This window comes from Aspergillus ambiguus (genome assembly GCF_047715705.1).
Source record: "Aspergillus ambiguus strain CBS 117.58 unplaced genomic scaffold BDV59scaffold_2, whole genome shotgun sequence".
Classification (NCBI taxonomy): domain Eukaryota; kingdom Fungi; phylum Ascomycota; class Eurotiomycetes; order Eurotiales; family Aspergillaceae; genus Aspergillus; species Aspergillus ambiguus.
In genome coordinates this window covers 1,141,407-1,165,104 of record NW_027395515.1, presented here as the reverse complement: position 1 = coordinate 1,165,104, position 23,698 = coordinate 1,141,407, and the positions used below count along the sequence as shown (strand labels likewise).

General features: G+C 49.2%; 11 protein-coding genes across 11 annotated transcripts; 8 read left to right on the top strand and 3 right to left on the bottom strand.

Annotated features, from left to right (window-relative positions):
• Window positions 1-178: 178 nt before the first annotated feature.
• BDV59DRAFT_198111 (SUR7/PalI family protein) lies at window positions 179-1,100 on the top strand (the record flags this gene model as incomplete). Its single annotated transcript, XM_073693090.1, has 3 exons — window positions 179-298; window positions 368-742; window positions 816-1,100. 3 exons carry the CDS (start codon window positions 179-181, stop codon window positions 1,098-1,100), a joined length of 780 nt encoding a protein of 259 aa, XP_073552610.1.
• Window positions 1,101-2,034: 934 nt separating this feature from the next.
• On the top strand, window positions 2,035-3,201 carry BDV59DRAFT_198110 (mannitol-1-phosphate 5-dehydrogenase; the record flags this gene model as incomplete). Its single annotated transcript, XM_073693089.1, has 1 exon — window positions 2,035-3,201. One exon carries the CDS (start codon window positions 2,035-2,037, stop codon window positions 3,199-3,201), a length of 1,167 nt encoding a protein of 388 aa, XP_073552609.1.
• Window positions 3,202-3,557: 356 nt separating this feature from the next.
• Window positions 3,558-4,488, bottom strand: BDV59DRAFT_190653 (enoyl-CoA hydratase/isomerase family protein; the record flags this gene model as incomplete). Its single annotated transcript, XM_073691780.1, has 2 exons — window positions 3,558-4,150; window positions 4,260-4,488. 2 exons carry the CDS (start codon window positions 4,486-4,488, stop codon window positions 3,558-3,560), a joined length of 822 nt encoding a protein of 273 aa, XP_073552608.1.
• Window positions 4,489-4,865: 377 nt separating this feature from the next.
• Window positions 4,866-6,776, top strand: BDV59DRAFT_190652 (uncharacterized protein; the record flags this gene model as incomplete). Its single annotated transcript, XM_073691779.1, has 3 exons — window positions 4,866-5,085; window positions 5,137-5,630; window positions 5,691-6,776. 3 exons carry the CDS (start codon window positions 4,866-4,868, stop codon window positions 6,774-6,776), a joined length of 1,800 nt encoding a protein of 599 aa, XP_073552607.1.
• A 487-nt stretch (window positions 6,777-7,263) lies between these two features.
• On the top strand, window positions 7,264-8,580 carry BDV59DRAFT_198107 (NAD(P)H-dependent flavin oxidoreductase; the record flags this gene model as incomplete). Its single annotated transcript, XM_073693088.1, has 5 exons — window positions 7,264-7,668; window positions 7,743-7,763; window positions 7,816-8,108; window positions 8,170-8,391; window positions 8,445-8,580. The coding sequence occupies 5 exons, from the start codon at window positions 7,264-7,266 to the stop codon at window positions 8,578-8,580; spliced, it is 1,077 nt and encodes a 358-aa protein (XP_073552606.1).
• Window positions 8,581-9,025: 445 nt separating this feature from the next.
• BDV59DRAFT_208470 (uncharacterized protein) lies at window positions 9,026-10,982 on the top strand (the record flags this gene model as incomplete). Its single annotated transcript, XM_073695215.1, has 7 exons — window positions 9,026-9,404; window positions 9,610-9,849; window positions 9,901-10,047; window positions 10,110-10,221; window positions 10,271-10,400; window positions 10,453-10,683; window positions 10,755-10,982. The coding sequence occupies 7 exons, from the start codon at window positions 9,026-9,028 to the stop codon at window positions 10,980-10,982; spliced, it is 1,467 nt and encodes a 488-aa protein (XP_073552605.1).
• A 474-nt stretch (window positions 10,983-11,456) lies between these two features.
• Window positions 11,457-13,238, top strand: BDV59DRAFT_190649 (uncharacterized protein; the record flags this gene model as incomplete). The annotated part of the gene is made up of 3 exons (XM_073691778.1): window positions 11,457-11,520; window positions 11,579-12,852; window positions 12,903-13,238. The coding sequence occupies 3 exons, from the start codon at window positions 11,457-11,459 to the stop codon at window positions 13,236-13,238; spliced, it is 1,674 nt and encodes a 557-aa protein (XP_073552604.1).
• Window positions 13,239-14,888: 1,650 nt separating this feature from the next.
• On the bottom strand, window positions 14,889-17,075 carry BDV59DRAFT_190648 (flavin-containing monooxygenase; the record flags this gene model as incomplete). The annotated part of the gene is made up of 6 exons (XM_073691777.1): window positions 14,889-14,929; window positions 15,209-15,612; window positions 15,675-15,972; window positions 16,038-16,658; window positions 16,713-16,805; window positions 16,949-17,075. 6 exons carry the CDS (start codon window positions 17,073-17,075, stop codon window positions 14,889-14,891), a joined length of 1,584 nt encoding a protein of 527 aa, XP_073552603.1.
• Window positions 17,076-17,774: 699 nt separating this feature from the next.
• On the top strand, window positions 17,775-19,855 carry BDV59DRAFT_190647 (general substrate transporter; the record flags this gene model as incomplete). The annotated part of the gene is made up of 8 exons (XM_073691776.1): window positions 17,775-17,843; window positions 17,901-18,107; window positions 18,160-18,174; window positions 18,320-18,451; window positions 18,503-18,821; window positions 18,878-19,206; window positions 19,262-19,507; window positions 19,841-19,855. The coding sequence occupies 8 exons, from the start codon at window positions 17,775-17,777 to the stop codon at window positions 19,853-19,855; spliced, it is 1,332 nt and encodes a 443-aa protein (XP_073552602.1).
• Window positions 19,856-20,349: 494 nt separating this feature from the next.
• Window positions 20,350-22,353, top strand: BDV59DRAFT_208468 (sugar porter family MFS transporter; the record flags this gene model as incomplete). The annotated part of the gene is made up of 8 exons (XM_073695214.1): window positions 20,350-20,757; window positions 20,813-20,907; window positions 20,959-21,018; window positions 21,086-21,171; window positions 21,234-21,496; window positions 21,588-21,958; window positions 22,038-22,151; window positions 22,204-22,353. The coding sequence occupies exons 1-8, from the start codon at window positions 20,406-20,408 to the stop codon at window positions 22,351-22,353; spliced, it is 1,491 nt and encodes a 496-aa protein (XP_073552601.1). The 5' UTR covers window positions 20,350-20,405.
• Window positions 22,354-22,906: 553 nt separating this feature from the next.
• BDV59DRAFT_198103 (uncharacterized protein) lies at window positions 22,907-23,480 on the bottom strand (the record flags this gene model as incomplete). Its single annotated transcript, XM_073693087.1, has 3 exons — window positions 22,907-23,164; window positions 23,232-23,379; window positions 23,437-23,480. 3 exons carry the CDS (start codon window positions 23,478-23,480, stop codon window positions 22,907-22,909), a joined length of 450 nt encoding a protein of 149 aa, XP_073552600.1.
• Window positions 23,481-23,698: the final 218 nt, after the last annotated feature.

The window sequence follows — 23,698 nt, the reverse complement described above, 5'->3', positions numbered from 1 at the left end:
AAGCCCTGCCTTCTGATGGAATGGCGGAACCAAGGGAGACAACATGGTTGAAAGCTATATTTTATGGGATGAAAATTTCCTCCCCCGGCGGTGCACGTATGTAGATCCAATCTTTTACTGGGCGTCGTCATCTTGAACACTGACCAGAACATCGTCGCAGACACCTGTGGAGGAAACAATGAGGACTTTCTATAGTTTGTTGCCCACGCTAACGGCGTTCATCGCTTTTATTCTGGGGATCCTATGTCTGTTCGCGGGAACGTCGCCGAAGACGCTCGCCAGCGTGGACTTGTTCACAGTGGGTTGGCCCTTGGCTCGGAGGTGACTGATCACCGCGTACTTGACTGACCCATGGCCTCTACGTTAGCTGTACACACCGACGATCGGCAATGACACGGGGATGCACGACTACTACTCGATATATACCATGGCCTACTGTGAAGGGTACCTCCTCGAGACCGGGGACAAGAACCTGACGGGGTGTTCCAACCGGACGATGCTTTTCTCCTTCGACCCGGCGCGGGTGTTCCAGGAGGAGATCGGGAACGGCACCTCGTTGTCGGACATTGGGTGGCCCCGATCGGTGACGGAGGACTTCCACGCCTTTCACGTCACTAGTCGAGGCATGGGAGTGTTCTACTGCATTGGCGTGGGGTTCGCGGGGCTGGCGATGTTGGAGCGACTGTGGTGGATGATCACTAACGGACCGCGACAGTCGGTGATGGAGCTCTCATCGTTGCTGGTAAGTAGGACCCGGAGGGTTGAGAGAGCCTTGCGCGGGGGACGAAGGACCCAGCTGACGCATGATTCCATAGCTGAGCTTCACGATGTTCAGTATCGCGTCGATTATTGCGACGGTGGTAGCGTTCCAATTTGTGGATCTGATCAACTCGCATGGGGATTCGGCGAACGTGACGGCGGAGTATGGACGGACGTTTGTGGGGATGAGCTGGGCGGCGGTTGGGATGTCGCTGGTGGGAAGTATTGCGAGTCTGGCGATGGTGATGTTGGATCGGCTGCGGCCCGGTGTAGGAGTCGGGGGAGGAATGGGAAAGCCGGCGATGATGGAGGATTCCGACTCGGTGAGATCGCGGGCGTGAAGGAAAGGGGACGGGGAAGGGGAGGGGGGGAAATGATTTTCTGTGGTGTTCTTTTCTGTTCTATTTTCCTCGAACAAGCGACAACGAAGAAACGGAGCGAAGAATCGGGAAGAGATAGACAATATGAAGCGATTCGGTTGGATTCGACCAGGCCCACCGAAACCAGGAGAGCGAGATTCGATGAGGATCCATGGCGCCGAAATTGAATCACTGACGATGTTGATCATGGCAGTTGGATCCGGAATAAAACTGGGTCTCCCGGCGGTTGGCGACGTCACTGGTGGAGTCGGCCGGGTTCTTATCGAATGACGAGGGGCGACACGAGGGGAGATCGCGACTATGACTGCTGGTGTCCGAGGGATTCCAGTGACGGTCCATGGTGGTGGGTCGACATGCGATGCCCAGTGGATGCCGGGTGTATATCATGATGACATTCATTTGGCATTTTTCAGGTTGGGTGATGTTGTTCCTGCGTTGAGGGTTGAGGGGGGACGCGGATGAGGACAACAACTCCGTCTCCTTTTGGGCACCCGGTGGGATCCTGCCGGGAATCTCCAGGGGTGAGAAGAGAACCAGGATGTAGTCAGGTAGACATACAGAACTCGGTAGGACGGAAAAGACCGGATTGCGAAGAGAACCAGGTCGAACCGCCAGCCGACTAAGCCCCATCGTGATACTCATTTCCTCTTCATTCTCTCCCGGACCACCAAGACCCGGCAGCCACAGAACCCCCTCCCTCGCTCCTTCCCCTTCTCCTTCCCCTTCAAGCTTATATACCCCTCCATCCCCTCTCTTTCTTCTTCCTCCCAACTCTCTCTATCTCCTCTTCTACTCTACTACATCCACTCACACATCCCCAAACACTACTCTCCCTCATCCACTTCCCTCTGCCTATCCCTTCACTACCTACTACTCCGTTCCCTTCCAACTCGTCATGGGTAAGAAAGCTATCCAGTTCGGCGGTGGTAACATCGGTCGTGGCTTCGTCGCCGAGTTCCTCCACGAGGCCGGCTACGAGGTGGTCTTTGTTGATGTCATGGATTCTGTCGTCACTGAGCTCCAAACCACTCCCTTTTACTCCGTCACCGAGGTCAGCAAAGACGGTGAGAACACCAAGAAAATCTCCAACTATCGCGCCATTAACTCCAAGACCCATGAGAGTGATGCGGTCAAGGAGATCGCCACGGCTGATGTAGTCACCTGCGCTGTCGGCCCTAACATCCTCAAGTTCATCGCTCCCCTCATTGCCAAGGGTATCGATGCGCGCACAGAGTCCACTCCCGTGGCCGTCATCGCCTGTGAGAACGCTATTGGTGCCACCGATACCCTGCACGGCTTCATCAAAGATCATACCAGCAAGGACCGCCTGGCCACCCTGTACGACCGCGCCCGCTTTGCCAACTCCGCCATTGACCGCATCGTTCCGAACCAGCCGCCCAATCACGGCCTGAATGTTCGCATCGAGAAGTTCTACGAATGGGCCGTGGAACAGAAACCCTTTGGCGCCTTCGGTCACCCGGACATCCCCGCCATCCACTGGGTGGACAACCTCGAACCTTACATCGAACGCAAGCTTTTCACCGTTAACACGGGCCATGCCACCACGGCCTACTACGGCCATCTCCGCGGTAAGAAGACGATTGCTGACGCTCTTGCCGACGAGGAGATTCGCAGCATGGTCCACAAGGTGCTCGATGAGACCGCCTCCCTGATCGTTTCCAAACACGGCATTCCCGAAGACGAACAGAAGGAATACGTCGACATCATCATCGGCCGCATGTCCAACCCCTACCTCGAAGACAACATTGAGCGTGTTGGCCGGGCCCCTCTCCGCAAGCTGTCGCGCAAGGAACGCTTCATCGGCCCCGCCTCCCAGCTCGCCGAACGCGGCCAGAAGTTCGATGCCCTCGTGGATGCGATTGAAATGGCTCTCCGCTTCCAGAACGTGCCGGGCGACCAGGAAAGCGCCGACCTTGCCGAGATTCTCAAGCAGAAGTCGTCCGAAGATGCCACTGCCGAGCTGACTGGCCTTGAGAAGGATCACAAGCTCTACTCTCATGTGCTTAAGCGCGTGGCCAAGGTCCAACAAGATACCAAGTAGGGACAAAGCGATATCCCCGCAACACCCCATACTTATCCACATCCCAAAAAAAGAAAAACTTACACGTCTACCATGAAGGGCCCTTACTCGAGCACGAATGTGACTTGACGATCCAACACTCCCCCGCGAGACTCTGTTGATCGATATGGAACAGGTTCCCCCCGCTGGACGGAGAATGGAACGGCATGGGTTTCGGCGAACACTGGGCGGCGCGGACGGAGCATTAGGATTCTCGGGTTTATTAGCATACGTACACTATTCGCGACTTGGCTGCAGTGCATCTAGGTCTAATGAATGTAATGATTATGGTATTATCTCGCTCCATCGCTCCGTAGGCTCACTATCGCCCTCACTCCCTACAGCTTACTCGGCAGCCAGTTGGGCTTCCTCTTCTCCACGAAGGCCCGCAGTCCCTCCTTGATATTCTCTCCCTCATTCAACCGCTTCTGCCACCCATCCACCAACAGCCGACTGGCATCTTCCGCACCTACCCCTTCCCATCCCAGTTTGACACCTTCGCGACTAACAATCACCGCGTCCGGGCTATTCGACGCAATCTGCTTCGCAACCTCCAGAGCCCGTGGCACCACCTGGTCCTCGCGCGCAACCACCTCATTGACAAACCCCCACTCGCGCGCCTCCCCAGCCATCACCCGCCGCCCTGTCAGCGCCATCTCCATCGCCCGCTGCCGGCCAATCGTGCGCACCACCCGCGGCAGCGCCCCAGCGATGGCAACCACCCCGCGCTGCACCTCGGGGAACCCAAAGAACGCCTTTTCGCAGGCGATCACCAAATCCGCGTTGACAATCATCTCACACCCACCCCCGAGACACAGCCCGTTGATCGCGCAGATGACCGGCTTCTTGCCGCTCCGTCGCGAGAGCCCGCCGAAGCCGCCGGGCGGCATCGTGCGCTTGGTGTTGTTCGCTTGCGCTTGATTGTTCCATTCTATCTAGGGGTCAGTCTGTGTGTGGCTCCGGGGAAGCTGTTCAGCGGTCCAGCCATCCATGCTGTAAGAAAGCTCGGTAGGGAAAGGAAGTGAGGGATGCAGACAGACCCTTCAGATCGGCCCCCGCGCAAAACGCCCGCCCTTCCCCCGTCAGCACGCCCACCCGCACGCTGGGCTCGTCGTCCATCCATTCCCAGATCGACTGCAGCTCGTGGTGTCCCGTGGTGTTGATACAGTTCAGGTCGCGGGGCCGCGCCAGCGTGACCAGCAGGACGTGAGGGGTCGGGAATGTTAGCCGGCAGTGTTGTGGCGTTGGAGGCGGCGTTTGGAATTGCATCGTGCGTTGAGTTTTTCGTGTTCTTTTGGGCTTGCGTTTGGGGGTGGGAAGGATTGGTCTCGCGTGTTGTTGGGTTTTTGGGCTCGCGATGGGATGTTGTATGGCTGGTTTTTTTTAGGTGGTGGTTCGGCCGAGGTCCAACGAGATATGCGGGGAAAGAAAAGTGGGGATCGATGCCCTTCATCCTCAACTCCCCAGACAGAGAACATTGGATGGTCCCAATGCGGGGCGAATGGAAATATGGGGAAAATTCCGAGGATTTCGAATCCCGGCAGTTCCAGAGAGGGCGCTTGGATGCCATGACCCGCTAGATACGGAGTGTCTCTTTCTCATCCGTCGCCCATCACCACTCCAGCTCATCAGCAAGACAGCCCGTCATGTACTATGTTCCCCAGCGGGCGCGAACCGCCAGCTCCGGCGCCTGCAGCTACTGTGTTCGCAAGAAACAACGTTGTTATATCGGGGTACGAGGGGTTCCTTGCTCCAGCTGTCGTCGTCTCAAGATCCCTTGCAACGGCAGGACCGTAACGGAGTATACTGAAGCGTACGGTAGAACACCAGCGGAGATCCCAGCTCCTGGCCTCACTTACTGTGCGGGTAGGTCGCGAGTATTTCAGGAACACGTCCGCAGCTAGTTAACACTGCTAGAGGACCTCTTTGCCGCCCAGATACAAAAGTCAGAGCGCAAGCAACGGGCTCGTGCGGCTGAGAATCCGGCAGTTCCCACGACGAATCCCCTGGACAACTACATATCGATCGCCTACCAGCTCCTCGGCCCCGACCATGGGGACGGACCCTTGGAGGTCGACCTTCCCAATTACGTGTCCGAACTCCCCGCTCGGCTAGATGCTAGTGACCTGGAATACCTGGAGGGCAAGGGAGCACTATGCCTGCCGACTGCGCGGTTCCGCACTGAATTACTGAAGAGCTATGTTCTCTGGGTTCACCCGCAGGTCCCTATTCTCAACCTAGAGGAGATATTGCTGGCTATTGCCAACAATGACGGTGTGAACCGAATAGGCCTCGTCCTATTCCATGCAGTGATGTTCGCGGCTTCAGGCTTCGTCGATCTTGCTCATATCCATGACGAAGGATACCCATCCCGCGAAGCAGCTCGGGCGGTCTTGTTCCGCCGCGCCAAGGTATGTCCCCATACCGCAAGTGCACAGGGTGCAGAAGGCTGTATTGACTTTGCCAAACAGGTTCTCTTTGAACTTGACTGCGAGGATGACCGCCTCTCCCTAGTGCAAGCAGCATTGTTAATGATTCATTGGCAAGACCTTCCTAGCGGGGAGAAAGACGCCAGCCACTGGATAGGGATCTGCCTATCCCTCTCTACTTCCATTGGCCTTGACCGGACCCCAGACGGCACCGGGATGACCCCGAGCCAGCGGCAAGCGTGGAAACGGACCTGGTGGAGCGTCTACAACCATGCTCGGCTCACCTCAGAGGATCTCCAGTCTATGATGAGCATTGCCAACGATGTCCCGGAGAACGGGCCCGACAGCACCGCGATCTCCATGGTCACACTCAACGACTTTCGGTTCGGCGTATTTCCTCCCGCAGCACGAGCCGTTGCAGGAGACTGTGAGGTTCTGCGCAGTGTAGAATGCCAGAAGACTCAAGCACTGCTGTTTATCGAAAAGACGAGATTGTGTTGCGTCTCTCAATTCTCAACGCTCTCCAATCAAGTAAAGGACCTCTTTCACGGTAGCACCGTTCCCGACTCGAGGGTGTGTCAACCCGCCCTCTCGAATACAACCGTGAGGCTGAATGAGTGGACCTCTCGGCTTCCGACCGCAGTGCGCTACCAGTACCCCTTGAAATTAAGTCTCTCTCCATGGGAGAAAAGCATTTACCTCCATCGCACCTGGCTGCGCCTACTCTTCATAGGGCTTGCCTACGTGGCGCATCGCGAACAGTCACAGATGTCCGGAGACGCGCTTCTGGAGCCAGCGTTTCTCGAAGGCCAGCTGGAGACCTCGAGCAGATACTTGCTAGATATTAGCAATATCTTCGAGGAAGTCCACAGCTTGGGCCTATCGAGTAACCTTCCCAGCCCCGCGGTGGCTCTGCTGCTTCTTGTCCTGACGTTGCACCGACGGGCAGTTGACACTGGAACACCGGCTACGCAGACAACAGCCTCCCTCAAGCTCCGACAGTGCTGGAACATCCTCAATGAGATGCGAGAGCCATCGGAAATTGCCAAGGTGGTCACTGAAATACTCACCGAGAACCCCGCCGCAGATATATGGGAGAAGCTTTCATCGGAGCTGCTCTCGCAGTAATGATGGAACAGAGGTGAATCGAGAGACGGGGATATAGAGACGAAGAAACTTCGCCCAGATAGACTGAACGTTCTGCCCTGTATCTTTGTATTGGAGTAGGGAAATAGAACCAGCCGTCCGGATGCCAGTCATTGTAGAGCCACAAAACCAGACGTGAGACAGCCGGGAGACCCGCTCTCTGAATACCCACATATATCTGTCAACCTATGGAGGCTGGAAATTGCAGTTCTACTTGGCAATCCTCGGTTTGGGATATCGCACGCCATCTAGGTGTTATACGTCCGAGAACCGAGGCTGGACAGTTGTCCAAAGGCTGTCCAAACCAGCACAGATTTATTCTGCCGGAAATGCGCATCTGTATTCTTGAACACATTATATAGGCGAGTACAATGGCACTTCGACGCCCGGAAGTTCTGTTGCCAGCAGATAAATAAACTTCCTTGGTTGAGACGATCGTCTATAGCCCGAGCAACAAATTCCCACAAAGATGGCTCTCTTGCAGACCCCGATAACAAAGCTTCTGGGCATTCAGCATCCTATCATTCTGGCCGGTATGGGCCACACCGCCGGTGCTGACCTCGTAGCAGCTGTGTCGAATGCGGGAGGCCTAGGCGTGATTGGGGGTCTAGGCTACACCCCCCAAATGCTGCGGGAGATTATATTAGAGGTCAAGGCAAAGCTTAACGAACCTTCGCTCCCTTTTGGAGTTGACCTTTTGCTGCCTCAGCTCGGCGGTTCAGCGCGCAGGACCAATGTGGACTACACAAAAGGGGCGCTGAACGACCTGGCGGATGTTATCATTGAGGAGAAAGTCCAACTGTTCGTCTCCGCTGTGGGCGTCCCACCCAAGCATTTGGTGGACAGATTACACGCCGCCGGGATCCTGTACATGGTACGTTGAACGCCTGTCGAGATACGCACGCCGGGGAGCGTGTACATAGGGGGAAGCGACTGACTCTTCTTTAGAACATGGTCGGCCATCCTAAGGTAGGAGCTACCCATCTTGCAAATGGAAAAGTCAATTTACGGCGATTCATAGCATGTCCATAAAGCCTGTCAAGTCGGGGCCGACCTCATCTGCGCCCAGGGAGGCGAAGCCGGAGGCCATACCGGAGAAATCCCAACGTCCGTTTTGATTCCCGCTTGTGCAGATGTATGCCGGAAGTATACCTCTCCTCTGACGGGCCAGGCTGTCCAGCTGGTTGCCGCAGGGGGGATTTTCGATGGCCGAGGCGTTGCCGCTGCTCTGATGATGGGCGCAAACGCTGTGTGGGTTGGGACGCGGTTCGTGACCGCACGAGAGTCGGCAGCCCCCGAAGCGGGGAAGAAAGCGTAAGAGCCAGCTGGAGCTGTAGCCACGATAGACACGATACTGACAGAGTACTTTGAAAAGAATTCTCGACGCCGGGTTCGACTCGACAATGAGAAGTACGCTCTGGACCGGGCGTCCACTTCGTGCTCGTGCCACACCGTATATTCGGGACTGGGAGCATAGAAGACGCGCAGAGATTGAAGAATTACAGGGGAAGGGACTGATTGTCCTAGATTATGAGCTGGATCGGCTTGCTGCCGCGGGAAAGCTTACGGAGGAGGTCGAAGACCAAACGACACAGAGGTAAGGTAGCCTTGTCCGCGTTACGCAAACGTTAGGGCTAACGGATGCTGGAGGCCCATGGGATGCGGAGCCGCCATGGTCAATAAGCCTGGACAGTCAGCAAATGAAATCGTCTTGGAGATGGTCACGGAGGCGTTTGCCTTGCTGAGGGGTGCTCAGGAATACGTTAGACAACAACATAAGCTCTAATACCCAGGGATGAATATAAGATGTCAGTTTCGGTTTCACTATGTACCCAAATCCCTTGATCTAGGACTATTCAGGAATACAGCTGTCGAGTTATAAGTTCGATACATAATAAATGTTTCATGGAAGACAATTATATACGGGGACTAGAGAAGAATGGAGAAATGGATACAGGAAGTGTTGCCAGCGACGGCTTGGATGAAATTACCGAGACTGTTCAGTTTGTTCAGGCATTGTCCAAATACAACCTCGGAAAGGGTGACATCGGGATTAATGTGTCCAAATTCGATAAGTTATTCTGCAATCGAAAGGTGGACCGAGGCATTAACATGACCGTTAAGGCACAGTTCGATGGGAAATAAAAACATCTATTTGATCTTGCTTTGTGCTCGTCAAGAACCTCAATCATTCCCACGCCAAAACTTTGCCGATAGCGACAACAAACGAAATGGATTTTGAACAGCCGGTAATCATTGGTGTCGGGGAAGTGAAAAACCGATCTGCAGAACCGGATGACGCGGTAGAGCCTTTAGAGCTGATGCTACAAGCTCTTAAAGGAGCTATCCAAGACTCTGCGCCATCAGAGACTTTAATAAACAAGATAATAAGTGATATTGATAGCCTGAGTGTCGTCGCCAGCAGCACGTGGCCTTACAAGGATCTGCCGACTCAGATAGCCCAGAAACTCGGCGCCAAACCAGCCTGGAAGGTATACAGTGGGCTTACAGGAAACTCGCCGGTAGAAATGGTTGACGACATTGCCCAGCGTATTGCCAAACGAGAAGCTGAAGTTGGCGTTGTTGTAGGAGGGGAAGCATTTGCTTCATGTGAGTCAAGCAACTATGGCTTACCGTTTATCAAGAAGTTGACCATCAACAGTGAAGCGCCTTATTAAAGTCAACAAGTACCCTCCGCCATGGACACAACATGAATCCGCGCCGGGGAATATTTATTACGCGAATGACGTGGAAATGCTTGATGGTAAGGGACCTAACTGACGATATCCGGGACATTTATAACTAATAAAATCAGGGCTAGCAAAAATTCACAGAATTGGGGTCCCAATGCAAATTTATCCGCTATATGAGAACGGACGTCGTGCTCGCCTAGGACAAACGATCGAAGAAAACCACGAGGAGTCTGCAGCTTTGTACGGAAAGTTTGCTCAGGTCGCCGCAATGAATCCTATGTCCTGGAATTATGGAAAAGAGCAGCAAACCGCAGAATCAATCGGGACCATCACGGGAAGAAACAGAATGATCTGCTTTCCTTGTGAGTGAAACCATGATTCCCATTGCGGATTCTATGCTAAGAGTACTCTAGACCCTCTTCTTATGAATGCTTTTAATGACGTTAATCTTGCCTCTGCATGTCTCATGACCTCAAGATCATATGCGGAGAAAATGGGTATACCAAAGGAAAGATGGATATATCCAATAGGTGCCGGAAGAGGAAGTGACACTGAAGAGTGTGAGTGCTGCTGTACACTAGACACACCTCTTAGGTGACATGCTAATACCTAAAGCTTGTAGTCTGGAAACGGGCCAACTTTCACTCCAGTCCAGCAATTCAACAAGCTCTAGACATGGCGCTGGACACGTCGGAATTACAAAAAGAAGACATTGATATTTTTGACTTCTATTCGTGAGGCAATTTCTTCAATTGATTGGCTTGTAATCTCTAACGAGTATAGATGCTTTCCTATCGTCCCGAAGCTTGCATGTGAGCACTTAGGAATTCCACTACTCTCCTCGTCGAAACCAATTACCCTCCTGGGAGGACTGACCTCTTTTGGAGGTGCTGGGGCAAACTATTCTATGCATGTATGATATTCTGATACTGTTGAAACCCCTATGTTGTAGCTAACAATATCAGGCTATGGCAGAGATGGTACGCCAGTTAAGGCAGATAGGAAAGTCCAAACACGCCAATGGACTTATTCTTGCGAATGGGGGTGTCCTAACCTATGAGAATGCAATATGCTTTTCATCCCATTTACAGAGCTCGAACAAACCATACCCTCATCGAATTGGTAATAGAATTCAGTGCGGTACATCCTCTATGGTACCCGTCTCTTATACTGCTGAGGGAGAGGTAGAAATCGAGGTATTTGCAGCCTGCCCACTCCAATCCCCTCCCCCTACACAGAGAATGCATAATAACGCTAAAACAAACAGACGTATACCGTGGAATATGATAGGCAGAACAACCCAAAACTGGGGCATATAATCTGCCGTCTTAAGTCTAACCATTGTCGCGTTGTTGCAAACCATGCAGATGACAAAACCCTTGAACGATTGGCAAGTCGCAGGGAAGAGCCAATTGGACGATACGGTTATGTGTGGACGTCAGAGACTGTTCCTGGGCAGAATTTGTTCAGCTTCGACCGAAAAATCAAATTGTAGGACCGTTTTATATCGACGTGGAATATAGGACCGGTGCCAAAGCAGCAGCCTTGTCTATTAAATGAGAAATGCGTCCCATAAATTGAAAAAAATAAGTCTCCGGACAGTTTTTAAGAATTCTGGTGGCTCTACAACAGCAATTAATAATCCGATAGGGAAGGTCCAGTGGCCTACAGTTGATAGTTGTCACTAATGTCTCTTTCGAGGCCCGTAGGGAAACCGAGGTATTGTCCAAAGTGGACAACACGTCAAATGGGACAACCTCGAACCGAGTTATTAGGCCTTTAATTGTGCGGCATGGCAATCTCTAGAACTAGGATATATTATTCTCTAAGAAGGGAATAGACCAAAATACTATATAGAGACTGCAAAAGCTCCCGCCTAAGATACACAGTTGGAAATTTGTTATCAGTCGCTTCCAGACACACATTCTGAGTCGCAACCTCATTGCTCACGACTTGACCTGCTTTCACAATGCACTATCTACCTGAAGTTGATTGCGAAATCCCTGATCTGGATCTCCTGACCCTATTGTTTGGTATGCTCGATGCACTGAAAAATCGGCGACCTCACTTAAGCTTATGAATTGATGCCAGAATCATCCTACCCGTGGGCGCGTGAAGCGACCACCATATATGCCGCATCTGAAGACGAAACCAATAACCTTACCAAAGCCCAAGTGAGGACGACTGTCAGACGACTCGCCCACGTATTGCGCCATGAGTTCGGTGTTGGGGCACAAGGGCCCGAAAAAGACATAGTAATATGCATATCGTCGAATCAGCTTCTTTTGCCGACAATTTTCTTCGCTGTTATTGGAGCAGAGGGAATATTTTCAGCTGCTTCAACCGCTTTTACTGTCCCGGAGCTCGTTCGCCAGATTGAGAAAACCGGGAGCAATTTGATTGTTACTAGCGAAGATACTCTACACACGGCATTGGGCGCTGCGCGGCATTGTCACATACCTCTCGAGAGAGTCCTAATCCTCCAAAGCATGGGTCACAAGCGTCAATTGAAGAAAAGCACAAACGACGGAGTGAATTACCTAACCCGAACGGCTGAGCTTCAGTGGGAAAGAATTACTAATCCTCAAATACTTGAAAGGAGAGTTGTTGCCTTGTTATTCTCAAGCGGGACAACAGGGGTTCCGAAAGCTGTTTGTCTGTCGCATAAGAACTTCGTTGCAGAGGCGATAATTACACAGGCAGCAATTCAGATGTACCTGAATCGAGCAAAGCGCCAGATCCGTTGCAACTTTCGATATCGAACCATAGCCCATCTTCCTACCGCCCATATTGCCGGCCTTCAAGGGTATTTCATCAATGGAATCATGGCTGGAGGAACTGTTTTTTGGATGGCAAAATTCATATTTGAAGACTTCTTATGTGCTGCGAAGAAACACAGCATCACATTCTTAACCACTGCTCCACCTGTGTATCTTCAAATTGTGAAAAGCTCCAAGGTCACAGACCACTTCCACAGCTTGTTACACGCACAGTCTGGAGCTGCGCCAATAGGGTCTGACCTTCTGAAACTAGCTCAAGAGAAACTCCGGTGCAACATCAGTCAGGCTTGGGGCCTCACGGAAACTACAGGCGCTGTTACTTGGCTTCCCTGGGATCGTAGCGACCTAACAGCGAGTATCAGCCAGCTGCTCCCAAATACCCGGATGAAGATTGTTGACGACAACGATGCACCGGTGGAAGAGGGCCAAAGAGGCGAAATCCTGGTCAAGGGTCCAAATGTGACAAAAGGCTATTTCCAAAACCCTGAGGCAACCGAAAAAGCGTTTACAACAGATGGCTGGCTGCGCACAGGAGATATTGGCCTGCGAAAAAAAGGACTGTTCTATATCGTGGATCGCAAAAAGGCAAGACTCCACGTTTTACGAATTATACTTGGCCCTAACGCAATGTATAGGAACTTACTAAGTATAAGGGCTTACAAATTGCGCCGGCGGAGATTGAAGTCCTTCTTGTCGGGAATCGAAAGATTCTAGACGCTGCTGTGATCGGCGTACAAGATCCTAAAATTCCAGAGAACGAAGTACCTTGCGCATTCATTGTTCAGGACCCGAATGAACAGGCTATTACTGTTAAAGAGATAGACGATTATATCAGAAAAAATCTCGCAGACCACAAAAGACTTCGCGGTGGAGTTGTCTTCGTTGATCAGATTCCGAAAAATATGTCAGGAAAGATTCTCCGACGAGAACTGGTTGAAAAAGCAAGGGCGGGAAAAATGGCCAAACTGTAAAGTGAAGAAGATAGCTTACTTATTTCCCGTTAAATGATTACATAGTGATAAATTAATCAACTGTATCAATCCAGACGAGGTGAATCTGCTGTTAAATTACTTAGTACATCGATGAAAACACTCGCTAGGTATCGATTCTGCCGTTATGTAGCCCACCCGTCACTGCAATATCTGCCCCAGTAGTGTAAGAGGCGCTGCTACAGAGTAAGTAGGCCACAGCCAGTGACAGGTCCTCTCTCTCACCAATCCTTCTCAGAGGTGGGGTTTTTCTGAACACTTCCTGTAGTTCAGTGAACTGACGTGACATATCTGTTCGGATAAACCCTGGAGATATAGTATTCACTCTGATATTGAAAGGAGCCATCTCCACTGCCAAAGTCTTCCCTAGGAGCTTAATAGCTCCTTTCGAGGCACCATAGATAGAGACTCTTTGAGAGGGTATGGCACAATGAGCTGCAATTGAGGCCACCATAACAATAGACCCTCCACCTCCTTGGTGGACCATTTGCCTTGCAGCATTTTGTGCACAAAAAAAAGATCCCAATACCTAGTTGGCAAATTAGCTCAAAAACCACATTTCAGGGGTACGAGGATGTTCATAAAGGGTGCAGCTGAGAGCCGTCGTCCTACATTAATTTCCAAAATTTTGCGGGATTCCTCCCAAGTATGTTCCAGGAAAGGCTTATCGAGGGCGATTCCGGCACAAGTGACACTGTATTCGATATGAGTAAATCTGCATCAAGGATGCCACTGTATGGCTTACCAATTATCGATACGCCCAAATTCACCAATCACCTGTCTGAATGCACCATCCAACTGGTCTTTTGAGGAAACATCGACCCTGTGACCCGTAAGTAAAAGTTTGCGAATTGTATATCGTTCTCCGGGCACAAGAACAAACTTAAAGTATTTGACTCGAACTCCATAGGAATTTTGCAGATCTTCCATGGGAATCTCTGGTCTCAAAATGTCTAAAATGGCGACCTCACTTCCAATACTGGCCAACGATTGGGCAAGAGAGAGTCCAACCCCTCTCGCGCCGCCTAGGTCCGATTGAGTCAGCTTAGTTAAATTACTTCGGGCAAATGGATTCTACCAGTGATGACAGTCACCTTTCCATCGAGAGAAAGAGCTGAAGTTAAAGATTTTGAGCTAATATGGTCTGGGGAAGACAATGGTAATTGTGTACCAAAGGCGCGGCCTCCTCCCACAGGGGACATATGGACTCCGTTCGTCTTAATACGTAGTGATTCGCGGCTTAGAAATGTCACTCTGAATAGAGGGAAATTGCCTCTATAAGGCTGGAATAAGGGGAAGAACCGTCGAGATACTGTGGTAGATCGCATGAAGGGCTATTATGACCTGCTGTTTGACCGATTGCCAGATGGAGGGCCTTCATAGTTGTCTATATAGCAGCAGATCATAAGCGTTATGCCACAATGTAATCCACGGGAAATACTGGCCTCTGTGGGGCGTAAGATGGTAGAGTGGCAATGTCCTGCGGGTTTGCAAATTCCGCGGCGTTGAGCTCCAACGGACATAAGCAATGTCCATGATTCAGGAGGCATGATTAATGACGCTACAAGCCGCCAATTATTATTATGATTACTTATCCTTGTTACCTAGTGGAAATAACATGTTAATCTAGTTCTACAATGCATGGTCACGGCGGAAAGAACGCACTACACTACCTGCACCAGAATATTTCATGTATAATTTTACAATTAGCTAAGATATTTACTCTTGGATGATTTGTTCCAAGGATCCTACATAGCATGCGTAGCTTGCACAATTCCAAAATTATTTCCATTCTATAAGCGAAGAGAAGGAGGGGCGAGGTTTGATCGCGCATTCGTTGCCTACAATATGTCAACGTCGGAGATCAAAACGAACAGATTATTTGGAAAAGACCAAATTCTGTGATAGCTGTCTCACAAAAGCCATCGTAGGCTCTCTATTGTACCACACACCAAGAAGCATAGCTGCAAGAGCAGCGTAACTCTCTTTCCGAGTGGTACGCACCCATCGCCACAATGTATTCAATATCCACAACCTGGATAGTGGAACTTCATTGAATACTCCAATTTGGGGTTTCCAAGATTCCTTCCAGTATGCTGAAGCATATCCCGGCCAAGAAGCAGAGTTCCGTCCATGCTTATTAATGTACCAATTGGAGCAACCTGCTTCGAACACACTCCCACGAAGCTCTGCTTGCAGGCTATTTACCCAGCGATTCTCGACAGTTGATCGGACCTCGAGTGAAGACAAACGTCTGTCAATGATGGGTACAATCAGTGTCCGCGCCAAGTATTCCACTTGAACCTCAGAGGCAAAGAGTACGGAATTGTGAGCGGGGAAGGTATTAGGTCCAAACCTGATATGGCATAAAAGGTGAGTATACAGGACAGGACGCGTAAACAATGGAATTCAACATACAGCATTGCGAAATTTGGGAAATTGTGGACATAAGTTCCCATGTATGCCTGTGCTCCGCGACTTTCCTTCCATTGGTCAGAAAGCCGCTTCGCATTCTTGCCATAGATCTCCATTGGCACAAGGAATTCTTGCACATCAAATCCAGTGGCTAGTACTATGGCATCAAACTCTGTTCGGACGCCATCCATTCCTGTAATTCCTGTTTCATCCACAGATTCAATTCCCACCGGAGCTAGCTCCACATTGCTTCGGTGTAAACTCTCCAGATAATTAGGATCGAAGATCCGACGCTTGCAGCCTGTTCAATGGCGTGTTAGCCCACCGCGAGACAAACAATGTAGCATGTATCCAAACACCACTTACCCAGAGGAAAGTCTGGCACCAGGAATTTGTGATATTTTTGAGGGGCCTGAGAATAAATGTAGGCTCGTGCGTTTTCCTCGGCCTTTGCTCGTAGTTTCTCTGCAGCGAGGCCCGGCATGTATGTCGCGACGAGCCCATCATTTGCAAGAAACAGACGAAGTCTTAGATATCGCTCCCATAAGGGAATGTTTCGGAAACACCACTTCTCCAAGCCCGTGAAACTCCTATTTGGTCGTTCGTGGTACCATTGAGCACTCCGGGCATACTGCTTGACAAGGCTTGCGTCCTTTGCAACCGCCGGCACCACTTGAGCAGCACTACAACCATTGCCGATGACTGCAAGGCGCTTTCCGCGATAGTCAAATTGGTGATTCCAGCGGGCCGTATGGAAAATTTCGCCGGCGAACCTTTCAATGCCAGGGAACTTAGTGTCTCGTGGCTTGGATATGCCTCCAACTGCGGATATGAAGACAGTACAGGATCGAGTATAAACAATGCCAGTAATAACATCTTTGAGCTTGAGCTCCCATGTTCCATCCTTCTTCCATGTTCCAGATAGGCATTCGACGCCGAAATGCATATGTTTGCGCAAGTCAAACTTATCCACGGTCGATTCGATATCTGGAAGTTATACTGGTCAAATAATATAGGCAAGCATATTGAGTGTCAACTTACATTCAAGAATCTCAGGACCCTCACAAAGCTCTTTGGACCAATTAGGGTTCAGATTGAAAGAGAAGGAGTAGAGAATCGTAGGTACGTCGCATCCTCTGAGGTTCAAGTTGATTAGCGCAGTAATCTGTTATAAGCAAGGAACCTCCATACACGCCAGGATATGTGTTCTGTCTCCATGTTCCACCTGGGCCGTTTGTTTTGTCATAAATCTCCAGGGGAGAATGAAATCAGCACACGTCGGTTTTCGTGCTTGGAAGAATTCCTTACGGTGAAATCATCAAAACCAAGCTTATGTTTCAAAGTATGGGCCAAGGCGATTGCAGATACTCCAGCACCAACGATGACAATTTCTGGCTTGGACATATTGAGAGGCTTCGGAAAGCAACGATTGTGGAGACGGACGAGACCTGGTAATAAGAAGGCTAGCGACAATTATGGGGTGCATTAACAGCGAAATCATGGTCAATTATATCTAGAGTAAAGGGTAGTCCGAATTGAATATGGACAGTATCTGAATACTACCGAGGCTAATACGACCCGATGGCTTATGGCTTGGCCCCGACAGTCGCCTTGGCTACAACAGTCCCGCGGGATTATATTTCCTGATGATCATTGACCCTGTCTTAATCTATTTGGCAAATTTGGAGTTATGCTGAGACTATCGACCATGAGATAACCCCCTGTTATGAAGAAAATAAGGTTTCCCCATATTCCCCAGAGATCTCAGAGTCCGGGGATGTGGCCCACAGACGCTTCCGGCGCGGTTGAGAATCTACACATGTATATATAAACGGGTCTAGGTGTGAATTATTTCTTTTAGCAAGTATTTGGTCATAATATTTTCGTTGTAGTGATTTATCCCAGATACCATCATGCTCGGTATAACCCTTGTGAAAGGACGTATGCTCTATCGTTTAATGAGTGTCTGCTGTTCTCTGGTAAGTGGATTATGCTGCGAAAGTTGTCCACATAATGACCGTCTTGTTTTCGATCATTTAGGCATTCTTTTTGTATGGGTAAGTCTCGCTGCGAAATATAGAAAGCGTATTTCCGGGACCAACCATGGTCAGCTATGATGCAGGTGTCCTTGGTGGTGTTCAAGAAACGCGTCAATTTCGGGGTGCCTTAGGAGTTAGTATTCCCTATGGTATAATATTAGGGCACATTCTGACGAGATACATTATATAGAACCCGACTGGCCCATATATCATCCCAATGATCGCTTCGGCCTACACTTTAGCCGCAACAGTCTGTTCGCTAGCAACATCCGTACTCGGAATGCCTCTGGGCCGACGGGGGTGTATTCTTCTTGGTGATATTTTAGTGGTTATAGGAGGGTGTCTACAAGCTTCCTCTTGGTCTGTTGCTCAAATCATCACCGGGCGAGTTATATGTGTATGGTGGCCCTCGTAATAGCTACCAACAGCACTAATGCAGTTGCTTGTAGGGATTTGGAATCGGAGTAATATCTCGCCTTGATCACAGTTTGTATTATAGTCGATTTTTGGCTAACATATAGCAGCTCATATCTTGTGCTGTTCCGACGTATATGGTAAGTTCTCATGAGTTCAGTTACTTAACGCGCTCAACGAGCTGACGTACCCTAGGCCGAAATGAGCATCACAACCATAGAACGAGGGCCAGAGATTGCTATCCAATGCTTTTTTCTTGTAGCAGGTTGTGCACTAGCATATTGGGTTGACTTTGGCTTCACACGCTTAGAGAGTCAGCTGTCTTGGGTAATGCCAAGCTGTCGTCCATTGTTGCAGGCACTCACTAATAGTACCTAGCGCTTTCCGGTAGCCTTCCAAACAGCTTTTGCAGTTACATCTGCCCTTCTTATGTTTCTCTTGCCTGATACCCCTCGGTGGTATTACGCTCGCGGACGCTACGAAGAAGGTGATGATATCCTAGCGCGACTTCACGATTTGCCTATATCCGATCGGGCTGTACAAGACATGCGGCAATCAATCATGACTGCTATCCAGTTTGAATCTGAAGAGTCGAAAGGGCTGGCCATCTCAGATCTTTTCTGGGATCGCAGCAAGCTCCGTGTGGGTAGACGTATCCGCATTGCATTTCTAATTCTGTCTATCCAGCAGATGATGGGTCAGTGATTCGCCTACCTAAACTCAACGATCTTAGGCACACTCACAAGTACAAAGGAATCAATCTTTCTGTCTACTATAGCACATCTATATTTGGACAAATTGGACTATCACCATTCGTTTCGCAACTTCTGGCAGCTATTATGAACACAACATTCGCCCTAGGAGCATTGCTGCTCCCATCTACAATAGAGAGGTTTGGACGGCGAAAGGTCCTGATTTGGTCAGCGACCGGGCTCACTGTCTGCATGACGATTTTTGTTGCAATGATCGGAGCTCCAAAGCCCTCACTAGCCACTCAATGGACTGCCGTTGCTTCACTTTTCGTCTACAATTTCTTGTTCGGTTATGGGTGGATTGGAGTATGTTGGTTATATGGTCCAGAAGTATACCATTTCTTCCTTCGTTCTCATCTGTTTTGCCTAATCAATTAGTTTCTAGATCGCCCCCTTGCGGCTCCGGCATGTAGGTGGTGCAGCAGGCGCATTTGGAGAATGGCTGTTTTGCTTCATTACTGTGTTCGCAGGAGGTATCGGCCTGCGAACAGAAGGCTGGAAGATGTGGTTTTGGTGCCTGTTATCATGCGCTCTTGCGGTTCCCTTCGTCTATTTCCTCTGTCCCGAAACCACTGGGAAAACCTTGGAAGAGATTGATATTCTTTTTGAACGAGGGAACATTGGATCCAGTGTCGTCCAACCGAAGAATTGCCCAGACACTAAACGTGAGTTAGGCTATGTGCAGAAAGACAAACAAGAGCAGTAAACCACTCCGTATTGTTTATATTAGAGTATCTTCTGGAAATGTCGGGTTCATTTGATGTTGATGAGGAGAAGCATATTTGGAATAATTAGACAATGAGATTCAACAGATTTTTTTTGTTCGAGGTTGAGTAGTCGGGTCTGTTCGTACCTGATTCATCTATAATTCTGTTACCTTCTTGCGTGTCGTCTTTCTCCATATAGATAGTAGTCTATCATCCTCACACATCTTAAACGACATATATGTTATAGTATGTTACAGTATCCGTCTACCTAGATACACAGGTGCTGGATTTGTTTCTATGAATATAGTACCGTCGTAACTTGTACGGGATATGCTTATGCCTATCAACCAGCCACAGCAGTGAAATACACCTACGCTGTACCACTTGGAGTCTAATTCAAGGCGCTTTTTGGTAGCAGAATGGTAAAATTCAAACTGACAGTTTAGATATCGCGTACTAGAAGACCGAATTTAACCAGAGGAAGAAGAGAACAGAACAAGACAGAAGAAGGGAGAAAGAGAAAAAATGGAGGAGAAAGGAGCGTGACTGATTTGATTCGAGGCTCAGTCCGTACACCTTACGTATTCATCCGCCATGACTCATGCTCAATAAGTCATCGGCCCTACTAATCCTCGGGTTTTGAATCCCTAAATATATGGATCGTAGCCAAGAGATCTGATGAGGATCCCCATAGGGTATCAATTACCATCTACAGACTAAAATAATGCTTACGTATAATGCGGCAATTTTTTTTTTGTCCTCGTATAAAACTGCAAACATTCGACGCCAACAGATCAACTAATCAAAGACAGTGCATCTGCCATGTTCGATATAAGAGGCCGCATGCTGCATGTTGCCATTGCAACAAGCGCTAGCAGTGCGTATCTTCTCTTTGGATATGACCAGGGGGTCCTCGGAGGGCTGGTATCACAGCCTAGCTTTTTATCTGCTATCGGAAATCCCAGCTCTGGTTATCTTGGAACCATAGTTGCGCTTTTTAACATTGGATGTCTCGGTGGCTGCGTGATTTCAGCAGTATGGGGTAACCATATGGGACGCAAACGGACCATTATTGGGGGTTGTATTATTATGATAATCGGCGGCATTATCCAGGCCAGTACATATGGCTCAGGCCAGCTTATCGCTGGGAGAATAATTTCAGGTGTTGGAAATGGTGTGTTCCACATACAATCCTTTAAAGAATGGTGTTCACTGACGCCATATTACAGGAATGAATACCTCGACTGTGCCGGTATATATGTCGGAAACATCCCGCAGTACTGTACGCGGACGGTCACTGGCAATCCAGATGAGCATGGTGATAGTAAGCACGAAATCGAAGTAACATGTTGGGAACGTGGTTAATTCGAGACAGTTAGGAACAGTGCTGGCTTACTGGCTTGATTATGGAATGATTCACAATTATACGGGAGAAGTGAGTGTCGCACCCTTCCCATTCAATAGTTGATACAAAAAGGTCGAAACTCATCTCTCCGGTATAGGTGGTTTGGAGATTCCCCCTAGCATTTCAAGACTTTTTTGCCTTGTTCACCGTATTTAGCATGCCGTTCCTCCCGGAGTCTCCGAGGTACAAATAGAAAGCAAAATCCAGTTCTTATGGGCATTATCTAAGCTGACTACCAATAACAGATGGCTGTATGCGCATGGTCAAAAAGAAAAGTCTATTGACGTTCTTAGTCGCCTTATGGACTGCTCCACTAATGACCCTACCGTCATATCAATCGTCGCTGAAATTGAACAAGCAATTTCCGTCGAGCAACATCAGTCAAGGTTCACAATACGCAGTTTGTTTTATGACACAACACAAATGAAAAACCCACGCCGAATATTGTTGTGTTTCCTTATCCAATTCTTCCAGCAGTTCACTGGCATCAATGTCATTGCCTTCTATGGTAAGGCTTTTAGGGATCAACAACGGTCCGATACTTCTTCCTTCGAATACGGGGAAGACTCCAATGGGAGAGACACTAACTATTCACGTAGTTACAATTGTCCTGGAGGAGAGTGTTGGTTTGTCCAAAGATATGAGTAGCCTTGTTGCTGGATTCATCCAGATTGCCTTTTGGGTAGGCACTTTTCCGCCTATCTTTCTGATTGACAGGCTAGGTCGCCGAAAAGTGCTCATGCTAGGCTCAACTGTGTTGTGTGTCACAATGGTTCTCTTTACTATCGGCATTGCACTCGATACCCCAGCGTCTGCCAGATTAGCTCTTGCCATGCTCTTTGTCTATGAAGTGTCTTTCGGGATGTCTTGGAACAGTGTACCCTGGCTTTATGCCCCGGAAATCACTCCCTTAAACATTCGTCATATTGGAGCTGCCGTTGGTTGCTTTTCTGAGTGGCTATGGACGTTTGTGAGTACATAACCCGGCCAACTTGCAGGTACTCTGGGGGCAGTGGCAGGCTAAACTCACTCATCGGTTTATTCGACAGGTAATTGCTCAGATGAGCCCACCAGCAATTGCGAACACTGGATGGAAGTTTTATCTCCTGTTTTGTTTGATGTTGGCTCTCAGCATCCCTTTTGTGTATTTCTTCCTACCGGAGGTACGTCGCACACGCCCGGATATTGGCTATATTGTGTGCTCACAACCTGTAGACAAATGGCAAAACGCTGGAAGAAATCGATTCCATATTCGTGAAAAAGGCAGAGAATCAGCCCCATGAGGTTCCCAATGCTACAGATTCATCGTCGGCTGGTGAGCAACAAAAGCTCGAAGATCGAGTCGAGTGGGTCGAGAGTGTTTAGATGAATGGTGTGAAACGGATATTGTGAGGGGATATTTGCTTCAATCTAGGAGGTGCCTCGTGCTCTCTCCCCTCTTTTTCGTCTTTACCATTTTCCTCTTTTATTTTTATTTATTTTGTTTTTTATTTAGTTTCCCAATAGTTTATTCATAACATCCTTTTCCTCTAATGAGCAAATCAGCAGTATCATAATCATGACCAAAGATCAATCTTGCCGAGAACAGACGCTGCAGCCTTCGAATAAAATTCCCGCTGTCAATCCAGCTCTTATAATCTCTGATCAGCCAACCATGCGCCTGATTAAACTCATAATTTTCGCGGATGTGATACTGGTCGGTGGTCCAGATGAATGTCCCATCATGAATGAGATTTATCTGCATAATACATAGTCCTGGTGTATGTCCTGGACAGTGATATAACGTTACTCCAGTGCACAGATCCAGCTGCGAGTCAATGAAAGTCTGCCAGTTGAGTGACCCATCGATGCGTAAGTAGTCAGCCCTGGATATCATTAGTATTGTTGTGATAGAAATCATACCCTTAGATGTGGATTCTTACAAATAGAGGCCACCATCAGACTGCGTTGCAGCCGCCCAGCAGGCGTGCTTGAACTCCTCCTCATGGACAAATATCGGAACTCCTGTGTCACGAAAATGTTCGAGACCACCTGCATGATCGAGATGCAGATGTCCAATAACAACCACTTTTATGTCTTTGATATTGTATCCGGCTCTGCGGACTGCCTCCGGTAGATGGTGTTGCTCTTCGTAGCAGGTGCGAGGAAAAAGGTCAGCGGCGTTCTGGCTCCAGTGCTTTGAGAAGAGATTGTTAGTTAGAACGCCAATACTGGTAAGGCAGAATACTTCTACACTGCCGTACAGTTTGAATATTCTCCGTACACCCGGTTTCAAATAGAATCAATCCCATCTCAGGGTGCTCAACCAGCCCCGCGATGATCATTAAGTCACGTCGTTTGTTGGGAGGGTTTGGGTTACTGGACGAGCCGCCATTTGCGCCGTTCAGCAACCTGACAGACATCAGGTTAGTCTACTGCGTCTAAAGGGAAATTGGTGCAAAAATTTACCATCCTTCATCGACATTGAGGGTTCCCAGGTTCAATATGTGCATTTTGGTGCCTTTGGGGCACGCATACGCTGGGATACATGACTCTACCAATTTCCGTGTCAAAGCCATAGTTCTCTGCACAAGGAATGAAATTTTCTGGTCACTTGAGCTATATTTTCGTCCACCTAAAAATGGCGACTGAAATACGACCGAGTACAATCATATACGACATTGCCCTCGGCAACTATATATTGTCCAAAAGATATTATTTATTCCTCGGC